At 38.3% G+C, this 21508-nt stretch overlaps 1 protein-coding gene across 1 annotated transcript in view; it reads right to left on the bottom strand.

Annotated features, from left to right (window-relative positions):
- Positions 1–1240: 1240 nt before the first annotated feature.
- LOC116163440 (transducin-like enhancer protein 4) overlaps positions 1241–21508 on the bottom strand; it is a gene marked incomplete in the record, with an annotated part of 32771 nt that continues 12503 nt past the window's right edge. Inside the window, 6 exon segments of the mRNA XM_031477348.1 lie at positions 1241–2154; positions 2202–2825; positions 2879–3128; positions 3176–3347; positions 3397–3748; positions 8381–8494. Of these exon segments, the coding sequence (XP_031333208.1) occupies positions 2047–2154; positions 2202–2825; positions 2879–3128; positions 3176–3347; positions 3397–3748; positions 8381–8494 (1620 nt within the window).

Raw genomic sequence — 21508 nt, 5'->3', positions numbered from 1 at the left:
CAAGAATACGACACGGGGATACGATACGAGAATACGCAACAAGTCTGGACCGGCGTAAGCCGGCGTTCATACTGGAGCGCTAGACGATAAGCGATATATTGTTAGTAGGAGATATGTTGCGACGTAGGTTTATCGTTTATACAGCGGGAGATAAAATCGGCGCGACGTGAGCGATAAAAAATGTTCACAGAATACAATATGGTTATTGTTTTATCGGTTCCATTTGAATTTTAAGAATCTGTTAATGCGTTTCGCGTATCGTATTACCGCCTACCGCATGTATCGCTTATCGTCTGTGACCTCAGTGTGAACGCCGCTGCCTGAGCCGATGTGTTGCACCGACATATTCCTACGGAGCGGGCGATGTCGCGCGACTGCGAACCTTATTTATCGCCTCCCTTTCAGTTTCAAGAATCTGTTAATGCGTATCGTTATCACGTATCACCGATATATCGCTTATCGTAGGTATATCGCCTCAGTATGAACCCCGTCTTAAGGCATGTCTACATTTGCAACATTATCCCCTGGCAAACCTCGCCACGAACCAGGCAGCATTTCGAACCGTAAAACACTTTTTAATTTCGTTGAACTGAACAACGTCGCGTACACACTAATAGGTACAAGTGCGCCGCTATCTTCCCTTTGATTTATCGTCAAAAACCAACAACTCGTGGATCGGAACGAACCTCAATCTGTAACCCTTATCGGGTTCGGGACGTAGTCCGTTGCGGCGCGGCGTCCACACTAGTACGGTGCGCGACCGGACTATGTGGATTGTGGACATGTCTTTAGAAGCAGAGCAATTAAAATTTTAATTTGGGTGGTGCTGCTGTGAGCTTGGATTGCCCACATTTTTTCCACTGTAAAATGAATTTCGCAAAATAAACGTTCATATCAGCAAAACAATCAATAAGACAACAACTAAACACTAAAATGAAATAATGTTGCTCAGGTTTGAAAACTGTTAGAGTACTTGGGCATTGTGAAGTTACCCTTGCCACTTTTGGAAGTGTTTCAATATCTATCGTTTTGCAAAACAACCCTTTTTTGTCAAAACAATCAATAACAAACTAACGATTCTGTACCTTTTACTGGCAGAGTAGTTATAAATTTACGCTGGGTTGGGTTGGTGTGAAGTAGAAGTAGAGAGAACCAGGGAGGAATGTACCGTTTCACGTATTCCATATGCGAATATAGCATGTAGCAAAACTAACAGGAGCATTCCAGTAAAAGACAAACGTATAAAAACAATAATATAAAAGTTTAATATATGTACACAGGAGTATAACGTAAAATGTGTATTTTAAGAATTATTATCATATAAGGGGTATTCACATTTACATACATGTAACTTCTTGTAAGTACATGCTGTAGCACAAATACAAAGCTATAAAATGAAAGGATTTCCCCTTAGATAAATGTTCATATAAATTTCCTAAGTACTGCATTCTATCCACTTCGTACACAGTCACATTTATAGTAAGACATTGTTTTTGCCTAATAAGACGAAACAATTTTTTACTAATACATGCCGAAAATGTACACACCCCTACAGTTGTAGCAAATATTCTATAATAGAACACATATTTCCAGATGATGTAGCTATAAGTATTTGTAAAAAATCGTTTTGTAAACAACAATTAATAAAAGAATCAAGGTAATAAACAAATTGAAGTTAATAAATACAATCAACATTCTAATTCAGTTAATAAAAAATTAAGTCGCTAATTTTATGTACAAGTACTAATCATAGAACACAATTTTGTACAAATAGAAACACTAAAAGTATATCATTAAGAGATCAATAAAGTACAAATTTTATAGTAACTGGCTAATGGGTAATAACTCCATTGTTTTAATTATCACATTTTATAACAGAGTCGTTTTTATGATACATTAAGTGCGATTGACCTATGAAAAAGCAGCCACTAAATTTAGAAAAAATGTCAGTAGCAGAGGAATCGACTCTGTCAGTATATCTACATCTTAATTTTATATTTACAAATTGATGAGTATTTAAATAAATGTAACTACCTCAAATTAACATTAGTAAATGACTTCATACACTGTTGCTTTCTTATCGCCAGATCCTGTCACAATATACTTATCATCAGTTGATATGTCACAACTAAGCACGCTTGAAGACTCCTTAGACTAAATAGGGGAAATTGTATTAAAGCCTTCATGAGATATAAACATACCTGAAATATGCTGGCCCCATATGGCGTTCTCCAGGCATTGAGTAAATTATCCTTCCCTGTTGAGACAAACCATTTTCCACATGAGGCAAATCGTAAACTAAGCACGCAACTTTCGTGCAAGTGCAGCTGGTACTTATCAGGTTTAGATGCGTGTAAAACTTCAACATTTGAATTTTCCATGCCGACAGCCAACCATTCGCCTGTAGGACAATAGCCAAGAGAAAATATTTGCGAACTGAAATCGTGCTGTTGCAACTGCCTCCCTTCTCTTAAATCCCAACTTCGTACGGTATTGTCCAAGCCTCCCGTCCATAATTTTGTACCGTCCGCAGATATATCGATACACGAAGCGCCGTCCGTGTGTCCTTGAAACTGTCTAACGAGAGTTTGATTGTGTAGATCCCATACCGCAATGTTTCCATCTGAACAACAACTAAAGCAAACTTTTGAATCGGGGCTAATCGCGAGAGCGTAGCATGCCGGTGCGCTGGAGGTTAGTTCGGCTTTGATTCTAGGCGTAGGACTAGCCAAATCCCATATAGACAGATTACTAGCTTCTCCTCCCACAATTAGCGTTCTTCCATCCGGCAACAACTTGACCGAACGGATGTAGTTATCCCTTTGCTGCAAGTGAGACGCCTTAACAAATAATGCAAACACGAGATCATAACACTCACCAGGCAATCAAGTTGTGAAACTGGACTTTTTGAACCCGGCTGACTTATATCCCAAACCTTTACGCATCCCTTCCCTCCCGTATAAACGTATTTAGTCGGATTGGAAATTGTTACTGCGCAAACTACTTCTCCGTGGCTTAGTGTGTTGATTTGACGTGCATGCCTTGGAATCCCAGGCCCCACTAAAGCATCTGGCGGAAAAGGAACCGGCTGCATTTGGCCATCGGCACTTACATGAAAGGAATAAGCACTAAAATGGATTTGGTAATTTCGAGTATCAATGTTGGCAGTACTTACGGTTTTCCGCCTGGTATTCCACCTAATCCTGGCACTACAGGTGCCCTCATTTGTGAATGAGGGTCGTAACCCACCTGCAGAGGGGGCCGCGGGTAGTTGTTGAGGGTGGGAGGTAAATTGTTGTGCAAAGGTCCATACGCGCTCGCGGCCGCTTGCAAATCATGAGCAGCACCTTGATAATCAACCATTAGACATCAGTATTAAAAAGGTTACAAAGTTACCATTGGGCATACCACCAAGGTATGGTGGGTATTGGCCTAAACTCGGCGGTTTCACCACAGGTTTTAGTCCACTACCACTGGACGACGATCCCGATGGAACTCCAGAGGTTGGTGTAATTGATTTAGATATTGGGGTTGATGGTTTATCCCCATCTAGTTTTTTAGTGGATGGAGTAGAGGCATTACTGGACGTTCCCGATCTGGGACTATGAGGACCGGGGTGGTCTTTTTTTACCGTTAGTTTGTCAATACCATTTTCTCTTGGTGAACTTGTCCCATTAGGTGGCGATACGGGATCTTCCGATGCATCATCTACCACCAAATCTTGATCACTTTTCTCGCCATCACTGTGCTGCAATCATGGATTTGGGTTAATTTAAATGTGCTAAATGACTCGGACATCTAATCAATCACTGATTGGATGCGGTGCAACACAACTCTACCGACTGTCTACTGGTAATTCTGCCTTTTTACGTGCATAGATGTTTTGACTAACTAACAAGTGTTACAAACTCATTTATTTGTTGAATTGAATATTGCTTTATGTGAATAACACGCATTGGAAGAAATAATGTCAAACAATTTTCGATTATAAAGCGAAGCGTGTTATTGAGAATAAAAGGGAACCTATTCACGTTTTTATACGAATAAAAAATATGAAAAGCCATAAAAGCTGTATAATCGTAAACTTAAAATGCACTTAAATTTGTAGTTTACATGCGAATATAAATAACATTAATCGTTCATGATAAAAATCAGTTTACTTCCATTTGCTGATTCAGGTCATGCAGCTTCCCAACTTAGAAAATCCACTTCAAAGGTACTTATGAAGAAGTACTGCCGTACATTGAACGACGTTTTACATTATACTAAAACACTCTTTGTGTTTACTACCACCAGTTTATAGCGCTCGAGGTTTATAGCTGAAGCTGTGAAAAGCACTTACGATTGTCATAAAAGTGCAAACAGAATTGTTTGCTTTATATGTTCTAAACCATCTGCTTGGTACGAAACCATTTCATAATTGGGTCACTATCAATCTCGCATTAACGAGAACAAATTTGGTAAACTTAAATGAATTCAGTATAAAAAAGCAATTACAATGCTAATACAACGTATATTCACGTTTGACGTCGGAAATGGATGGTTTTATGGGTTATGAATATCAAAGCGAAAACAACGTCCGATTATATTGCTAATCAACTGGATTGTTAAGGGTCATTATTTTTGTTGGCAGTTTATGCCGCTTTTATAACGTTGTAAATATTGTTAATTCAATTATTTATCACTTATCCGATCGTGTTACTGAGATAAATCACTGGTAAATAAAAATCAAATTAAAATTGCAAATGGAACCATTAAAATGTACGCAATTAACAGTACATATAGCCATTTTTTTGTGAAATTATTGTCATCGTTCACACTTCAATAGGTTTAGCTAGACAAAGGGGTTAAATTACATACCGCGTTTTAAAAGTGGCCAGTAGGAAGATCTCGCAAAAGTAAGTTGACATCACCCCATGGTGTTTTGAGAGGCGGTCAGAAAAACAAAAACTACCTCTAAATTTTTTCATTCGTAAACGCTCCGTGTTCCACTCTTGCTTCTCAACGGGTTAGACTAACTCAAATGAAATTTAAAGCAATAATCCTAGGGGCTTCAGCAAATCGCTATGTCGGCTTTGTTAGTTGCTTACCGTTATCTTCATTATCATGTAAAAGACCCTAAGTCGAGTGCCTAGTTATGGTTAACAAAAAACCCGAAACACGAGCAAGTTGCAAATCAAAAGGATCTTTTGGAAAACAATCTATAAAGCTCATGTTCCAACAAACCCTCGTACGTCGATGGAAGAATTAAGACATATCTCCGGGCTTCGACAGTGAAAACCAAGACACTTAATTTTATAAACGCTCGTGTCACTGTTTCCCACATTTTCCCAATTGAGAATAGAAGTCTGATTCGGAGGACTATTAAAAACACAAGAAAAACAAATAGAAGGAGCATTACTGTTATAATAATAAAAGGCATCTCCTATATTTTTCCAAAACCAATTAAGTAGCTTGAAATTAATAAATTGGCCCTTCTGTTCGCAAACAGGATTAAAAAATTGAGTTTAAGCGTTGAGTGAATCCTTCACTCAACGGTTTAAGCAAAGAGATTTAAAGTGATCCGACCAAAGTTTTTACAGAGGATGACCTAGGAACCAAGCAAGCGTCCACCCAGTGCCCAAACCAAAGAAAGTGGAGTTCAATGTGAAGACGAACACAATTTTTCGTGGAGTTGTCCCCCCGGAATTTGTTCTATTTTGACCATATAGTTAACGAGCGCTTATATTTAGACGTTTAAAAACGTGTGAGAGTAGATTGGCGAAGAAAATGGCAGAAACTATCGAGATGCTAGTTCTGGAACACAAATGTGAAGATCAAAAAGCACGACGCACTTCACTTTTGACTGATAATTGGACACCTCTAGCACTCCGGACAGCTCAAGAAAGTGACAGTGATTTGTGTCGATATGGTCCAGTTTTAAAGGCGTATTGGGCTCAGTGGAACTCGTTACTTCTGATGGTCTTCGTAAAAGGGTTCTAAAAAATGATGATGGCACGACCGCAAATGTACAGCTAGTGATAGTGGAGAGCAAAAATATGAAGTACTACGACAGATACACGATAGTATATAGAGGGGACATCTAAGAGTGACTAAAACTCTGGTTAAGGTGCGGGAAAAAATTCTATTGGGTAAATTGCAAACAAGATGTGAAGGAATGGTGCAGAAAATGTGCGACAAGCAACGCAGCAGTAGGAACGAAGAAAGCACCAATGAGGCAATACAATGTGGGTAGCCCATTTGAAAGAATAGTCACTGAGCGGGCCTCTTCCTAGAGACAGCTGCTGGAAACAGGAAACTGGTGGCCATGGACTATTTCAGCAAATTGACAGAAGCATATCAGTAAATCAAGAAGCGACAACTGTAGTAGACGTTCTTTTTAGCAGATTTGGAGTACCCCTCGAATTACACTCTGACCAGAGATGAAATTTAGGTTGGGGCTATTCCAAAGCCTGTGTCAACTATTGGGCATTCGCAAAACCAGAACAGGTGCAAGAAAGTACGGGAGAGAGCCCAGCTTCCGTGTTATTTGGGAGGAAATTCCGGTTGCCGTGTGATTTAAAATTTGGCACAAGACTCGGCCAGGAAGAAACCGTGGGGAGTTAACGAGTACGTGGAGAACTTGTGACAGAAATGCGCCATCCATGACAAAGTTCGTGATAATATGCAGTTAGCTAGTCACAGAATGAAAGAGCGGTACGGCCGACGTGAAGGCCCAAGTTGGTGGTTATCAACCTGGAGATCTGGTTTGGTTGTATCGTCCGCAAAGGAGACGCGGGCTATTTCCGAAATGACAAAGAGCTTGAGAAGCACCGTATACAGTCGTGAAAAGAATAAACGGCTTAATATAACAAGTGGTAGTGCACATAAATCGGTTGGCTCCATACGCGGGGCAGAACGAGCCCCCGGTACGCTTTGGGGGCTTAAGAGAAATTCACCAACATCCCTAGGTTGGTAAGCGTGTTTTCTACGGGAGCAGGGACGATTTCTTTATCTGGCAACAAAATACCAGTCTTATGATAAACCTGGATACGAAGATTTTTGAAATGCACTACGGTACTTTCGACAACAACTAAATTCACGGCGTTGCCACGTTGGTAAATCCAAAGATCGAATGCGGCCTTGATAGGTAAGTTGGACTGGCATATCGTGCGCAATATGCTGGAGGTAGTATTCCAAGGTACCGGGATCGAAATATTATTTGTCTGTTGCTTTAACCACAGAGGAACCCCGCAATCGATTCGTAAGACGGTCTTTTTTCTTCAAGAATGGAAGTGCACGAAGGGATCGTCAAGTACTGCCATCAATTTCGCGTTATAGGTACAAGAATTGCGTGAAACTGTGTCTCCGCTACAACCGTCGTCCGTTTTAAGAAGGAGGCAGTGTATCGAATATTCCAGAAATCTCGGTAGGCATGGAGGCGCCATGAAAGATTAGTCCTCGACAATAAAGAACAAATGCGGATGTGACGTAATGTTTTCGAAAATATGACGTATTTTGTTCTAGAATGTTAACAACATTCGGGAACACTCGAGTATTCTATATAAGCAAGTCGAATTGCGTTTCAGTTCAGTTTCACAATCAACGCTTCACGCTGTTTATTGTGTATGTGTGAGTGATAAGTAATATTTTAACTGTTATAAAACAATTCATTTTAAAACTGTTATAAATTTATTGTTAATTAGTTGTAATAAATAGAGCACCTAATTAAATTTACGTTACAGTATGTAATGTATTGTCTTTATTAGTTCAATTCAATCAATAGTAGGTCTTCTACCCACAGTCGACGTAGTTTCATAGTAGGCGTGCAGTCCATTATTTTATTTATTTATTATATGCGGCATTGTGAGCATAGCCGGCAGAGAATAGTGCCGAGACGTCATTCATATTTAGCATTATTTATATATAAATATATTCATACTATTTTTGTTCTTCCACTTCTCTTATCATTTTCTGAGTTTTTTTATATCATATTACGTATCCAAAATATTCCCGCTGGTCACTTTTAAAATTGACAGGATGAATAACATTTTGATTTAGGTGTGCCAAAAGACGAATGTTTTCTTCAAATAAACATTCCAATTCAAGAATAGGCAATTAAATTACATTTCACAACCTATACAACACAATGTGCACATACCGTGTCGATTCCCTGCAGCGTACGTGTCTAACTAAACTCAGTAGGTGTACTCTGCCATGTTAGAATTAAAAGGATATAATATAATTTTAATTAAATACTCGAACACGCTTCCCTACTTTAATTGTACTACTAATCAATTCGTAATGATATTTTTGGGTTCGGTGTTCGGTCGATTTGCAAAAAATTAATAAAGCACACACAACGAACAACGATTAATAAAATTCTTATAAGTATACGTACTTTAATACTTACGTGTCCTAAATCCTTTTCTTCCTTTTTTATTTTCTTATGATCTGGTTCGGGGGAAGTTCGTGGTCTGTATTTCTCTCGTTCTGCGGGGGATATCGAACTTCTCTGTAAAGAAATAAGCAATAAATTTCACTTTCGGGACACAAATACGTTAAAACGAAGAATAATTAACGACCAGTAGCAACACGGGCGTAAGTCATGATTCTCATTACGCCATTGTTTAAATTCACGAATGTAATAATACGATGCGGAAATTACGGTACCTTATTAATGTGCGAAATAATTAAAATAGTAGCCGTGTGGAGCGACCGTGGAAATTGTGGTTATTGTCATCGTAATTGCTATTGTTTAAGTTTACGATAGTTTAATTTGACGCTTTAACCGCAATGTGGCAGTTGCCTATTGAAAGTGTATTGTAAACTGATACGCTATTATAAAATTGTAATGATTTTGAATCGCCGTCTAATTTATATATACCAGAAAAATAGTTCAAATACAATCAAACAATAGAATCAATTAACCGATACAAATTGCTAATAAAGGTCTCAAGGAATTGGCCTAAAGAGAAAACTAAGAACCCATAACTTACAAAGTGGTTCTTTTTGCAAATGATGTTGATAAAATTTACAACATATAATCAAGATCTGAATTGCTTTAACTACAGGATGGCTGCCCACATTTTTTTAAATTAAATGGACCTCGTTAACTGCTGATTGCATTTCAATCAAGTGCTCAACGTGGAATTGGATGCGTATTCTGTAAAAAAATTAATTTCATAACGGTTACAGATAAAAAGAGTAGACTTATTTTACAAGAAATTTAATGATAAGTACCTACTCTCAGAGTGATATAATTAGGAACAAGCCGAAAATGAGAAAATGTATATAACCGAACAAAGGAAACAGTAGTAGTCCCACGAGAAACATCCGATTATATTAAGTAATATTTCTTTTTTGGCACTTTTTGGGACAAAACTGTCGATCATTTCAGACCCCTAAATAAAGCAAACTCAACACACCCAATAAAGCATGCATGTACTTCGAATTATTCGAAACAATTCTTTTCAGTGGGATTCTGATTTGAAACTTCTCCGCCTCTTCACGAGAACGGAAACTGCCGCCATGTTTTACAGAGCCATCCGAAGATTTCTATCCGCTATCTTAATTTAGGCAGAATCAGATTCTTTGTATGACGAGCATCTGGGCAAGTGGATTTTCGTTAGAGCGAAATGTTAGAGCATATATTAAAATGTGAAAAGGTTTCTGTTCTAGTGCTTAATCTGCATTAATGGTAGAGAATAGGATATTTATCAAATTAATTTAGTACTAGTAGAGTTTTGCAGTCTATAGAGTTATATTAGAAACTGTAGGTATGTATTTAGCTGAGGAAAGGTTAAAAGGAGTTACATCACTCGTTTAAATTGAAAGACGAAAAATTTCGATTCTTAACGACATTATGATTCCTATAAAATGTATGAAAGCATTAAAAAGTTTAAAGCAAACCTCCATTAGCACAAAGAGAATTTCTGCTGGAAATGCAGTGTTAATAATCCAGTAAATGAGGCGACCGTCGAGATCAAATAGGTCATAGAAGCTCTGCAGTTTTACGATCTCTCCGCGTGTTCCGGGTAATTTCTCTGCTGCGTCACGGCTCGATGAAGCTTTTATTTGCCCTAGGGAATTTGTCCATGTCAGGAATAAAACCGTTTAGAATCAAGGCACGTTGAGAGCGACATACAAACCTTCCAATCGTTCCACTAAATAAGTAAAAAGGTTGTTCTCAAAGCCTTTTATATTTAACACAAATTAATAAACGATGTCGATTTGGGTTAAGAATAATTTTCGGTTGACAGGATATCAGCACCCTTCTAATATTTATTCCGAAGAGAAGGTGACCATTTCGAGAATTCAAGTTGTATTATGCAATATGCATGAAAGAATTTATCTGTTAACATTTCTTGGCATCGATCTAAACATAAAACCGGAAAGTGCATCTTGCAAATTGCACACTTAAAATTCTACGACGGTGTTTTGGGGATAAGTTTAGTGTCGAGGCGCGCTAAAGGAAGGGGACGGGGAGAATTTTGAAAGGATCCTGTAAATTAATATTTTAAGGAATTCCTTTTTTGATGCTAGTCATTTAAAAGTAGCAAGTGCATCTTCCATGGCTAACAAGTTTTGGTGCTGAAACTTTTGTTAATGCGTCGAATGGATAATGCTTAATATCATTAGTTCACTATCGCAATATTTGCGGAAAAATCTCCCTGAAAATTTACCCACCAAAGTTTGCTCTCAAAATATTCGCCCTTAAGGAAAATTTGCCACAGACGAAAAAGGGAATAGGGGTAAATTTAACGCGAACGAAATTATGAATACATTTCATATTAACTAATATTTTACCACAGCGCAATGGATTAAATAAACGGTATTAGCATATAGCATGAAAAGCTCTAAGCGAAATATACGATGAGTGAATACAAACACACTAACTCTATTAGAGTAAACACGGTAGTGGTAGCTAACTATAAAATTACATTACTCCCGAATTTCGGTTCACTTCTGAAACGAAATGAAAGTAGACGGTTTCTTGACTGCTACGTAGATTAAAAAAAGTAAACTTATTGATAATTAGAAGTAATAGAGTTCCATTACTGCGCTACAAATCAAGTTGCGACGATACTAACTACCCCAAATTAAATTTCCTCGAGTCTGTTGGCGCGAACATAACTGTAACTCAGACTAAATTAAATTAAGAAGGCGGCGGCGCCACGGTTCAAAACTGAGTAAAGTATTTTTCTCTTAACGACCGCTTTTGTCTTACTTATATTTGAAAAAGCCAAATGACTTTGTAAAGGGGCTCGAAAGATCTGAAACGTAATTGCACCTCGAGGGTATAGTTTCTTTTCTAGATTTTCTTTCCCCCTTATTCTCTCGTTGTTTACGAAAGGCGTTGTTTTGTCATGTTCACGGCTCTAATTTCTTCACGCAAACTGAGTGCGGCGTGTTTCCCTTACGGTCTCATTATTAATGCTTGAAGTGCCTTTAGCTTAATATTTCTATCATTAAGATTTGTTAACTAAATTAATGTTTTTGGAACTTTTTTTGACATACACTACTTACTAATTTATTGGTTTATTTATTTTTTGTTTTGATCACTTTTAAAAGGTTGATTCAATGTACCTACCTTAATAAAATTAATTGGACACTAAACTCTGCCACCGTTTGTGACCCATCGTTGCCAATAGGCTATAATAGTAAAAAAAACGAATCTCTACCAGTGGGAGGGTTGTACAATAATTATTATATATCAAAGAGCAATAAGAACCTTGACTTGTATTTTTAATCATTAAAATGTATGCGATAAGAAAAGTAATATTTCCCGAACTCGAAATTGAGTAGGTATTGAAACAGTTCGTAAGTACGGATTAATTTTGTTTTACGGTCATTCTAATTAATTGTTTGAGATTCGCTAGCATACCTAAATTATAGCGCCGCCTGTCGGTGGAATTTTCCACGCATGCCTCAACACGCATTCTGTTTGCTTTTTAATTTCCTTTTCCGGGCATTCTAGTACAAGCATGCTGAAAACCATGAAGTTCTAATTGTAATTTCCAATTATAAATAATTATTCTGGCATTTCTGGCGATTGAACCTATATATTGTGCATCGCGATTTAGTTGCGGTTTGCGGAGGCTATATTACCTTGGGTTTCACTAATTACGTAAGTACGGCAATTTTGTCCGCCTGTTTAATGCATTTTTTTAGGTTGTTGCTGTAATTTAATTTTTTGATGAGTAACCTTCTTATTGGTTGGACGTATGTTGAGTGCGCCGTTAGAGTGAGGTGTTAAATATAGTTTCTTTCAGGGTTTTAATTTGTGGTTCAAGCTATAGTGTCAGTTTTAGGTTCGAGTTTAAATTTTAGTAACTGGAATGTTGCATCCACTCTTCTTATATCTACGTGAATTTGGATTATCATTTTGTTTGGAGGTTAATCTCGATGCTTGGCCATAGATAAGGAACTAGGGCAGTGAGTCAACCCGAATAAGCTGGAGTTAAAACGAGTTGTAATTCTTGGTCACCTTTTCAAGGATATAGATATTTGAACATGCGGATTTCCATCCGAGGCCGTCGTGTTTTTTCATCGTAATCGATCCCGAATTTGGTTAGGTACAATAAGCTTTCTATTTTGTTCTTATGTTATGTGTGCTTGTACTTTCATCACCGATGCTCGAGATATAATTTTACTTCTTGGAAATTATTGCGGAAATCAGCACCGCGACTTACGCGATCATTATTGAGTTAGGGGATTTAATTGGGATTTTTGTTCAATTTTCACGTTAAAGTTTTGATATATGGAAATTTATTTTGCATGGGCATGGAAAGTTTAATTTCAATTTAATTTAGTTATTGATTTGATTTTGCTTATGGTTGTAGAACAATATATCAATATTTTACTGGATTTCATTGTTACTCTCTTGTATCTTTCCAGTTTGATACAGGGAGAGTTATACATTTAAAGAAGCTGGGTGGCGCTCAATTCTATGGTATGTTGCAAGCTGGCCCAATCTACTCAATCGCTGTGAAGCATCTCAAGGCTTTTTATTCTACAACCCTGAGCTAGCTGGCCGTTTATGCGGGTTCGAGTGGACGCAGCGCTTGCTTAATCCACTGTTATAGTACTTATACTTAAATTTGGTTTCAACAAACCAAACACTAGCTAAAAACTAAAAAACACATACACAATCTACCCTCCTGCGAATGTGTAGTGCGTGGATGGAGTATTTTTATAATAATTTCTACAGTAATTGGTAAATTTCATTACAGGAGCCACAATAGATACATATTTATGTGTCGTGTATGTTGACAATTTCTTTAAACATTTATTGAAAATATTCACAACTCAAAATTACCTGACAATAGAATAATGTCACTCTATCTATTCTCTCTGAAGAACAGTCAGCGGTGACTCTGTTGGCGCTAAATTCAAGTATGAAAGCGCCACATTAGGTTTACTTGTGGACAAGGAAAATCTTATATACTTAACCAAGGCCTTGGTACTCAGTATAAATAGGATTGATGGATGCAAAGTGCTAAAGGTTTGTTATGAGATGTTAAAGCTGTTGACGATTTCAATAAGAAATCCCAATCTAAAGCTCCTACTTCTGCTCGTGGCAGCTAATTGATCTCATAGATGGAGCACTTAGATGTGAACTAATTACAATTATGGATTTAATAAAGGATAAACTGCGTTTTTGTCCGAGGAATTTGGAACAGCATGAAAATAAATAGCGAGTTATATAAGACAGTTTTGAAGCAATCATTTTTGCCTAGAAAAGATATCAGTTTCAGGGGACTAACACTAACTAAACCTGCATAAGCCAAACGAATTGGAGTGTAGCCGAGGATGTAGTGGACATTTCCTTTGTGAGCTACGACAACCAGTTCATTTTAAGGTTACTTAATTAATTTATATAAAGGGTGTCCTATTTATCCCGAGAAAGTCCATTACCGGAGAAGAAATAATTTATATAAAATATTCCTCATATGGAGGGATCCATTTAATGATGCTATACACATTTTAATATAACTGTTCCTTAAGGGTTAAGTGTATAGCAACTAATTTTTGCAAATAAAAACATACACTCTTTATTGAATATTCTTAATCTACATCGGAAAATAAACTTTCGTGGGAAGTGTTACAATTTTTTGAAGAGGTGCAATTTTTGGTTTGCGCTGGGAAGCTGTTATGTCAAGAATTTAGCACCTTTTTTTTACTTCATTTTCGTTTTGTAACTAAAAACCCACAAGGATATCTGGACATAGCAATCTCTTAGTGGTCGTGTTGTTTATTTTGTCCAATCAATAATGCACGCGTGTCGTGTGCTAAAAAAACATCGTTCGCCACGAGTATACTAATATAAAGGCAATTTAGATATAATCGGTAGCTATATGCGGTTTACCCCAACAAGCAGTTATAATAATTGAGTAAACCATAAATTTGGGGCAGGCATCAAGCCAGTGCAAAGTTGGATAATCAATTTATCTCACTTTATATTCACAATGAATACATTCATGATGCAAATAGGCCACATTTGAGTACACAAATAATATTTCAATTGCATTTGTCTATAACGTAATTAATTAATTAATTAATAAGATACGTCAATGGATTTTCACTGCATTGCGTTTCGAAGGATCACAAAATTGTTTTGATCTTTTAAAAATCGGAGGGTGGTTGTGAGGTAAGAATATTATGCGAGTGTAAAGCATATCATTAAAATTCCCCTTCAAATGAAAGAAAAGCGAAGGGAAAAATCCGTGCTGATCCACACTCGCGGAGAATTAAAATGGCGCCTTTTTATCATCGTTAGTTGTGTAATATTTTTCCATTCCCCCTGTCTGGATCTAATCCATTTAGCGACCCTATCCTGCCCTGCCGGCTGTCAGCCGCGCTTAATACCCCCTTTATTTCCATTTGACAGCTACACATCCAAGACGGTAAATAAAAGAGGAACCCCAGATATTTACTTTAGCCAGATTTCGTAGTACCGTACTTACAACGTCTTTTGAGACACTTATACATAAAATATGTTTTATAAAATTAGGGTAGAATAAGACCATCGCTTTATGTCCATTACAAGCAGATATGGTAGAAGATGCCTGCTGTAATCCATTATTAGTGTCATCTACTCATTTTTTGTTACACGGGGCACGCTTTAATAGTGAGGGGTGACTATTATACGATTTCCGCTTGCAAAATGGTTGAAATTGATCACGTGCTGAATGAAACGATTAGCACGTTTACAATGACTGTTCCCCTATTTCATCTTCATCCACGATTTTCACATTTATAAATTTGTTGACACCATTAACTCGCGCAGATGTTTGAGCATTCCGTTTTCATATTTCAATAATTTTTGAATAAACCAATTAGTATTCAAACCATGCCAGCGTAACCCAATGCCAAAAGGCTATGCTCACGCTATTATTATTACGAGACTGTGAAACGAGTTCCACATACTTGGCAAAAAAGGAATATCCTTAATTGGATGTAGTAAATTCGCGCGTTTCTTTTCCTATTTTCATTTTATACGCATATCAACTGTATTAGAAATTTGGTGGATATCATTGAACAACCAAAGTAGTTATAGAAACGATTTTGCAATGATTCATGAACTGTGGTGGGAACGAAAACACATTATCGCGCTTTTTAGAAAGCGTTGTGGACTCAATGTTAAGTGCAAGTCCTAAAGCCTTTTTTAAATTAAATGTATTTAACGAAAAAAGATTTGTAATACCTCTTCACTATTTGTCATCAGATAATTAAGTTTGCCGGCCCGTGTGGCATAGTTCAGTTGAAGCTGGACTGCGGTACTAATGCCGGTTTTCCACTAAACGGACAGTTGAGTTTGTGTTTTCAAACTCTTGTTTCCATCAAGCGAGATGCGTTTTGTTCAAGTTTTGTTTTTGTTTTCGGTCATTTTCACAAACAAAAGCAAATAATGCTATCCTGCTGACTTGAGAACAACTCAGGAGAACACTGAACTGAAAAAACGAGACCACCCGAAGAACCAGCACCACTCAAGGCCCAGAACTACTACAATGATGAAGTTTTCCACTACTACTGTGTTGAGAATTTCTTAGTATTTTCACAAAAGACCTTTTAGTTGTTGAGAATTTCCTAGTATTTTATTTAGAAGAGACCTTCTTGGTATTTCGACAAGGCCTAACGGTAGTTTTAAGATTTCAGGGACAAGTATCCCTAAATGAAGCAGAGTCGGTTTCGAACTGCTGAACAGTAAGCACCTTTTTGTTCACCTCAATGTATATATTTCTTGTTAATTAAATGTCGTAAATTGTTATTACGCTACCTATTTGTTTTATTTTGGTTAGACGCCGCAAAGTTCTACAAATCAATGTAAAGTACATTATTTTTTTGGTGATAGCCGCAAATTATCACAGTGGGATTGTGGACCCCACGAGTTCAGTAAATTGCCACTGCAAAGGTAATTACCACACAACATTTGGTCCTTCGAGCCGGATATACATATGCGTGTGCGCGTATTAATCAAAATCGCGTATTCCGTGCATTAAGTGAAGTTCAACTTACAAGAAAAAATCTACAAGATCGAAAAGTTAAGCCGTCTACTTGGTCTCATCCGTAAGCTGCCGTTGCCTCTTGGTCCTTCCAGGTAAAATTCCTTTCATTATTTCCTTTATGTAAATTTCGCCGAACTTCAGAGATTGCATTAGTGCTAAATTTGTATTTTTAAATACGGGTACTTCGAAAATATTTCGTAACAATAGAGTTCTTAAAATTTCTCGTTTACAGTAACTTTTGTTAGCAAATCTGCATACCGGCTTCCATCAGGTCCTTTTTCTTTAATATTTTACGATTTAAATTTCGTTGTGTTACAATTATTTTATTGTCTGTTGGTCGCCGCTATTCTAGTTAAATTTAAATTAGCGTATTGTGAAAATATTGTGTTCTATTTCATTATGGCTGACGAATTAAAGAAAGCCAGGGGTCAAATTAAATCTAAGCTTACGCGATTTCAAACATTTATTTCAAAACTTAATAACGATACGGTTACCGAGGAAGATGCAATTGAGCTCCAAGATAGATTGGAGGCTATAACGCCCTTGATGAAGGAATACGATGAGACTCATAGTAAAATTATTAATTTGGTCTCTGATGTGAGCGACGACGAATGTCACCACGCACAATTTGAATCTACTTATTTTAAAGCGACTTCATTCGCGAAATTGCTGCTCAACAAAGCAAAAGTTGAACGCATTTCAATATCTCCGTCGTGCAATTCCGATGCGAGAAGCGTTAACAGTTCTTCCCACAAGAACCCATTTTTTAATCTGCCTAAGATATCAATTCCTAAATTCTGTGGTGATTTAGAAAACTGGATAGAGTTCAGGGAAATTTTTAACAGCCTCATTCATTCAAATGAGGAGCTAAACGACGTTCAACGACTACACTATCTGAAGTCCAGCCTTACTGGCGACGCAAGCCAGGTAATCAAATCGCTACAATTTTCCGCCGGCAACTATCAAGTTGCTTGGAAAGCAATCTGTGCCAGGTATGATCAGCCTCGCATGCTAATACGCAATCATTTAAGATCTATACTAGATTTAGAATCCTGTGTCAAGGAGGCGTCTCCCGCATTAAGAAAGATCTCTGATGCATTATTCAAACACGTCACCGCTTTACGCTCGCTAGCCTCCGACGCCCAATTATTTGAAACTACCATCATATATATAATGTCTCACGAACTAGATTCTACCACATTACGCCAATGGGAAAGAAACCAAAATGATGCTGGTACCGCAATACCGAACTTTGACGAGTTCAAAACTTTCTTAACAAACACTGCAAACTTGCTAGATAGCTTGCAATCCAAATCGGATTCGAAATCTACCCCTACGCCAGTATACGCCAAAGGAAAACCTCAAATGTCAAAATCCTTTGTGATGAATTCTCCAATATGCATCTTATGCAAAGACTCCCATACACTCAATTCTTGTGAGCATTTTCTAAAATTTTCTCCATCTCAAAGAATTGCCAAAGTTAAAGAATTAAAACTATGTTTGAATTGTCTGTACAAGGGTCATATGATAACTCAGTGTACTTCTAAATACAGCTGTCGCACCTGCAAGGGGCGGCATCATTCCCTGCTGCACCTAAGCTCTGGTCCTGCTAGCCAAGAGGCGCCTACTGGGCGGAAAATAGAGTCCAATCCTTCTAGTAGCAATAACGATGAACCAAGTCAAAGTATTGCTGCATTTTGCACGAACACCATTCAAGTTCTTCTACCAACCGCTTCAGCTCAAATTCTTGATTCTACTGGAGCGGCACACACAATTCGTGTTTTATTAGATTCTGGTTCGCAGTCTAATTTCATTCGCGCTAGCATTTGTCAGAAATTGAAGCTGAACGTCGAAAATGCTAACGTTACGGTGTCAGGTTTAAGTAAATTATCATCCACTATTCGATCAAAATGTTGTGTAATTTTACGATCTCAATATTCGGGTTTTCAAGAGGACGTTTCTTGTTTGATTCTTGAAGAGATCACTGGCACAATGCCTAGTTTCCGCTTTAACTGCAACATCAAACTGCCAAAACATCAAATTGTCTGATCCATCATTCAATACTCCCGGAAATATTGATATGTTAATCGGATCGCCTCTATTCTTTTCTTTATTATGCGCGGGTCAAATAAGGTTAGGCCCAAACATGCCCCTTCTACAAAAAACCCAACTGGGATGGGTAATTTCTGGCCCTATAGGTGCCATCCCTTCTACCAAATCGCAATGCAATTTGAGTGTATTAAACGATCTTCCTGAACAGTTAGCCAAATTCTGGGAATTAGAAAGCTATCCTTCTGACAAGGTACATTCAGCTGAGGAGACGGAATGCGAGACCCACTTTACGAAAACCGTCTCACGAGATGAAGACGGAAGATTTATTGTCGACATTCCTTTTAAGGCTCCTCTCGACACCCTAGGAGAATCATACAATAAGGCTCAAAGACAATTTTTCGCTTTGGAGAGGCGTCTTCAAATGAATCCCATCATTTTGGAGCGCTATACTGCCTTTATGGAGGAATACCAAAATCTAGGCCACATGTCACTTTCAAATGCATCCTTTAGAGGCATTTCGTATTATCTTCCCCACCATGGAGTGATGAAGGAATCAAGCCTTACCACCAAGCTTCGAGTGGTATTCAATGGTTCCTCATCGACTACGTCGGGACGGTCTATCAATGATTTTCAAATGGTTGGCCCAACCATACAACAGGACCTCTTTTCTATATTGGTGAGATTTCGAAAATATACTTACGGGATTTCAGCTGATATTGAAAAGATGTACCGACAAGTTCTAGTAAACCCAGATCAGAGACCCCTGCAACGCATTTTGTGGAGACCTGTTCCCTCTGAGCCGCTTTTGTCCTATGACTTGAACACCGTTACGTACGGTACAGCATCTGCTTCATTTCTCGCCATCCGATGTTTATATCAAATTGGAATAGACATCGAAAAATTCGATTCCAAAACGTCAAGCATCATCAAGTCCGACTTCTATGTCGATGACCTCTTAACTGGCGCCGATGATCTTTTTGAAGCCCAAGTACTCGCCTCTAAAGTCTCACATGCCCTTCGTGAAGGTTGCTTTCCGATTCGTAAGTGGATTTCCAACGATCCAAGGGTACTGGCTCACTTACCCGAGGAGGACATCCATCCAGGCTTACTGGAACTGGGATCCCATGATCATACTATCACTCTGGGACTAATTTGGAATTTTCAAACCGATAGTTTTACCTTCACCATCTCACCAGCTCCCATAAGTAAGATAACCAAGCGTACTATTCTTTCTCAAATTGCTCAAATGTTTGACCCGCTTGGCCTTCTCAGTCCATGCACCGTTAGTGCTAAAATACTCTTACAACAATTTTGGCTGGAGAAATTAGGATGGGATGATCCGGAGCCACAGCCGATTTTATTGAAGTGGTCCTCTTATAGGAGCGAATTAACAGAGCTTAGTGAACTCCAAATACCCAGGCACTCCATATGCGTTCGATCAACTAACATTCAACTGCATGGATTCTGTGATGCCTCTATCAGCGCATATGGCGCGTGCATCTACCTCAGATCTGTTGATCAAAGTAATAAAATTCATATAAGTTTGTTATGTGCCAAATCGAAAGTGGCGCCCCTAAAGCCCCTTACCATTCCCAAACTAGAACTCAGCGCTGTCCTGTTAGCTAAACTTGTTGAACAGGTAATTAATTCGCTAAATATGAGAGTATCCGCCACGTACCTTTGGTCAGATTCTACAATAGTGTTAGGATGGGTAAAAACCAGCCCTAATCTATTGAAAACCTTTATATGCAATCGAGTCGCTGATATACAGGAGCGTACTTCTTCCGCAATCTGGAGACACGTTCCCACCAAATGCAATCCTGCTGACTTGCTATCCAGGGGAGTCACGCCAAAATCTTTAAAGTCCACTCAATTATGGTGGAATGGGCCCGACTGGCTCGCAAGCTGTGAATCATCATGGCCAAAACCACCTGATTCACTCCCACACCTACCTGAGTTCAAGCTTCAAACTCACTCGCTTATTACTACAACATCATTTAATCTAATCGACAAATTTTCCGATATATCTCGATTGGAAAGAGTTGTTGCATTTCTGTTGCGATTTATTAATAATTGTCGCGTGGTCATGAAAAATCGCATCACTGGCCCTCTAACAGTACTCGAAATTCGAGCCGCTCTTTTATGCCTGATAAAAATATCTCAGATCGAATCCTTTGGTGAAGATCTGAATCAGCTACGACGAAATCGCCCCCTGAAGCGGTCCTCCTCTATAATAAGTCTGAATCCATTTTTGGATTCAGAAGGTATCCTGCGCGTTGGTGGCAGACTTCGCAAATCAAATTATCAATTTGATAAGATTCACCCTATTGTACTCTCGGGAAAACATCGATTGGCCAAACTACTCACTCTCCGAGAGCACTTGAGATTGTTACACGCTGGCCCACAGCTTCTTCTGTATTCCCTTAGGAACCAATTTTGGATTATCTCTGGAAGAAGTCTAACTAAGCAGACGGTACACAAATGCATGAAGTGTTTCAGATTCTCTCCCAAACTGGTAAAACCCATCATGGCCGATTTACCTCCTTCTCGTGTACAAGCTGCACCTCCATTCTCCACCGTTGGCGTAGATTATGGAGGTCCTTTCCTCATTAAAAACCACAAGGGCCGAGGTGCCAAAACCTCTAAGAGCTATTTATGCCTTTTCATCTGCTTTGTGACCAAAGCAGTTCATTTGGAACTGGTGACTAATCTAACATCGGAGTCCTTCATAATGACATTCAGGCGGTTTGCTTCCCGCCGAGGAAAACCGTCTCACGTGTATTCCGACAACGGAACCAATTTTGTTGGAGCCAATTCGCTACTGAAAGAATTGAGCTTATTTTTAAAGAGTAACGGCGATCACATCAATAAAACGTTTGCTGTTGAAGGCACCACATGGCACTTTATTCCTGCCCATAGTCCTCATTTTGGAGGCCTGTGGGAGGCCGGTATAAAATCCGTAAAAT

Source organism: Photinus pyralis, unplaced genomic scaffold (genome assembly GCF_008802855.1).
Source record: "Photinus pyralis isolate 1611_PpyrPB1 unplaced genomic scaffold, Ppyr1.3 Ppyr1.4_LG2, whole genome shotgun sequence".
Taxonomy (NCBI): domain Eukaryota; kingdom Metazoa; phylum Arthropoda; class Insecta; order Coleoptera; family Lampyridae; genus Photinus; species Photinus pyralis.
Note: the sequence above shows the minus strand (reverse complement) of the source record. Positions and strands in the feature narration are given on the sequence as shown.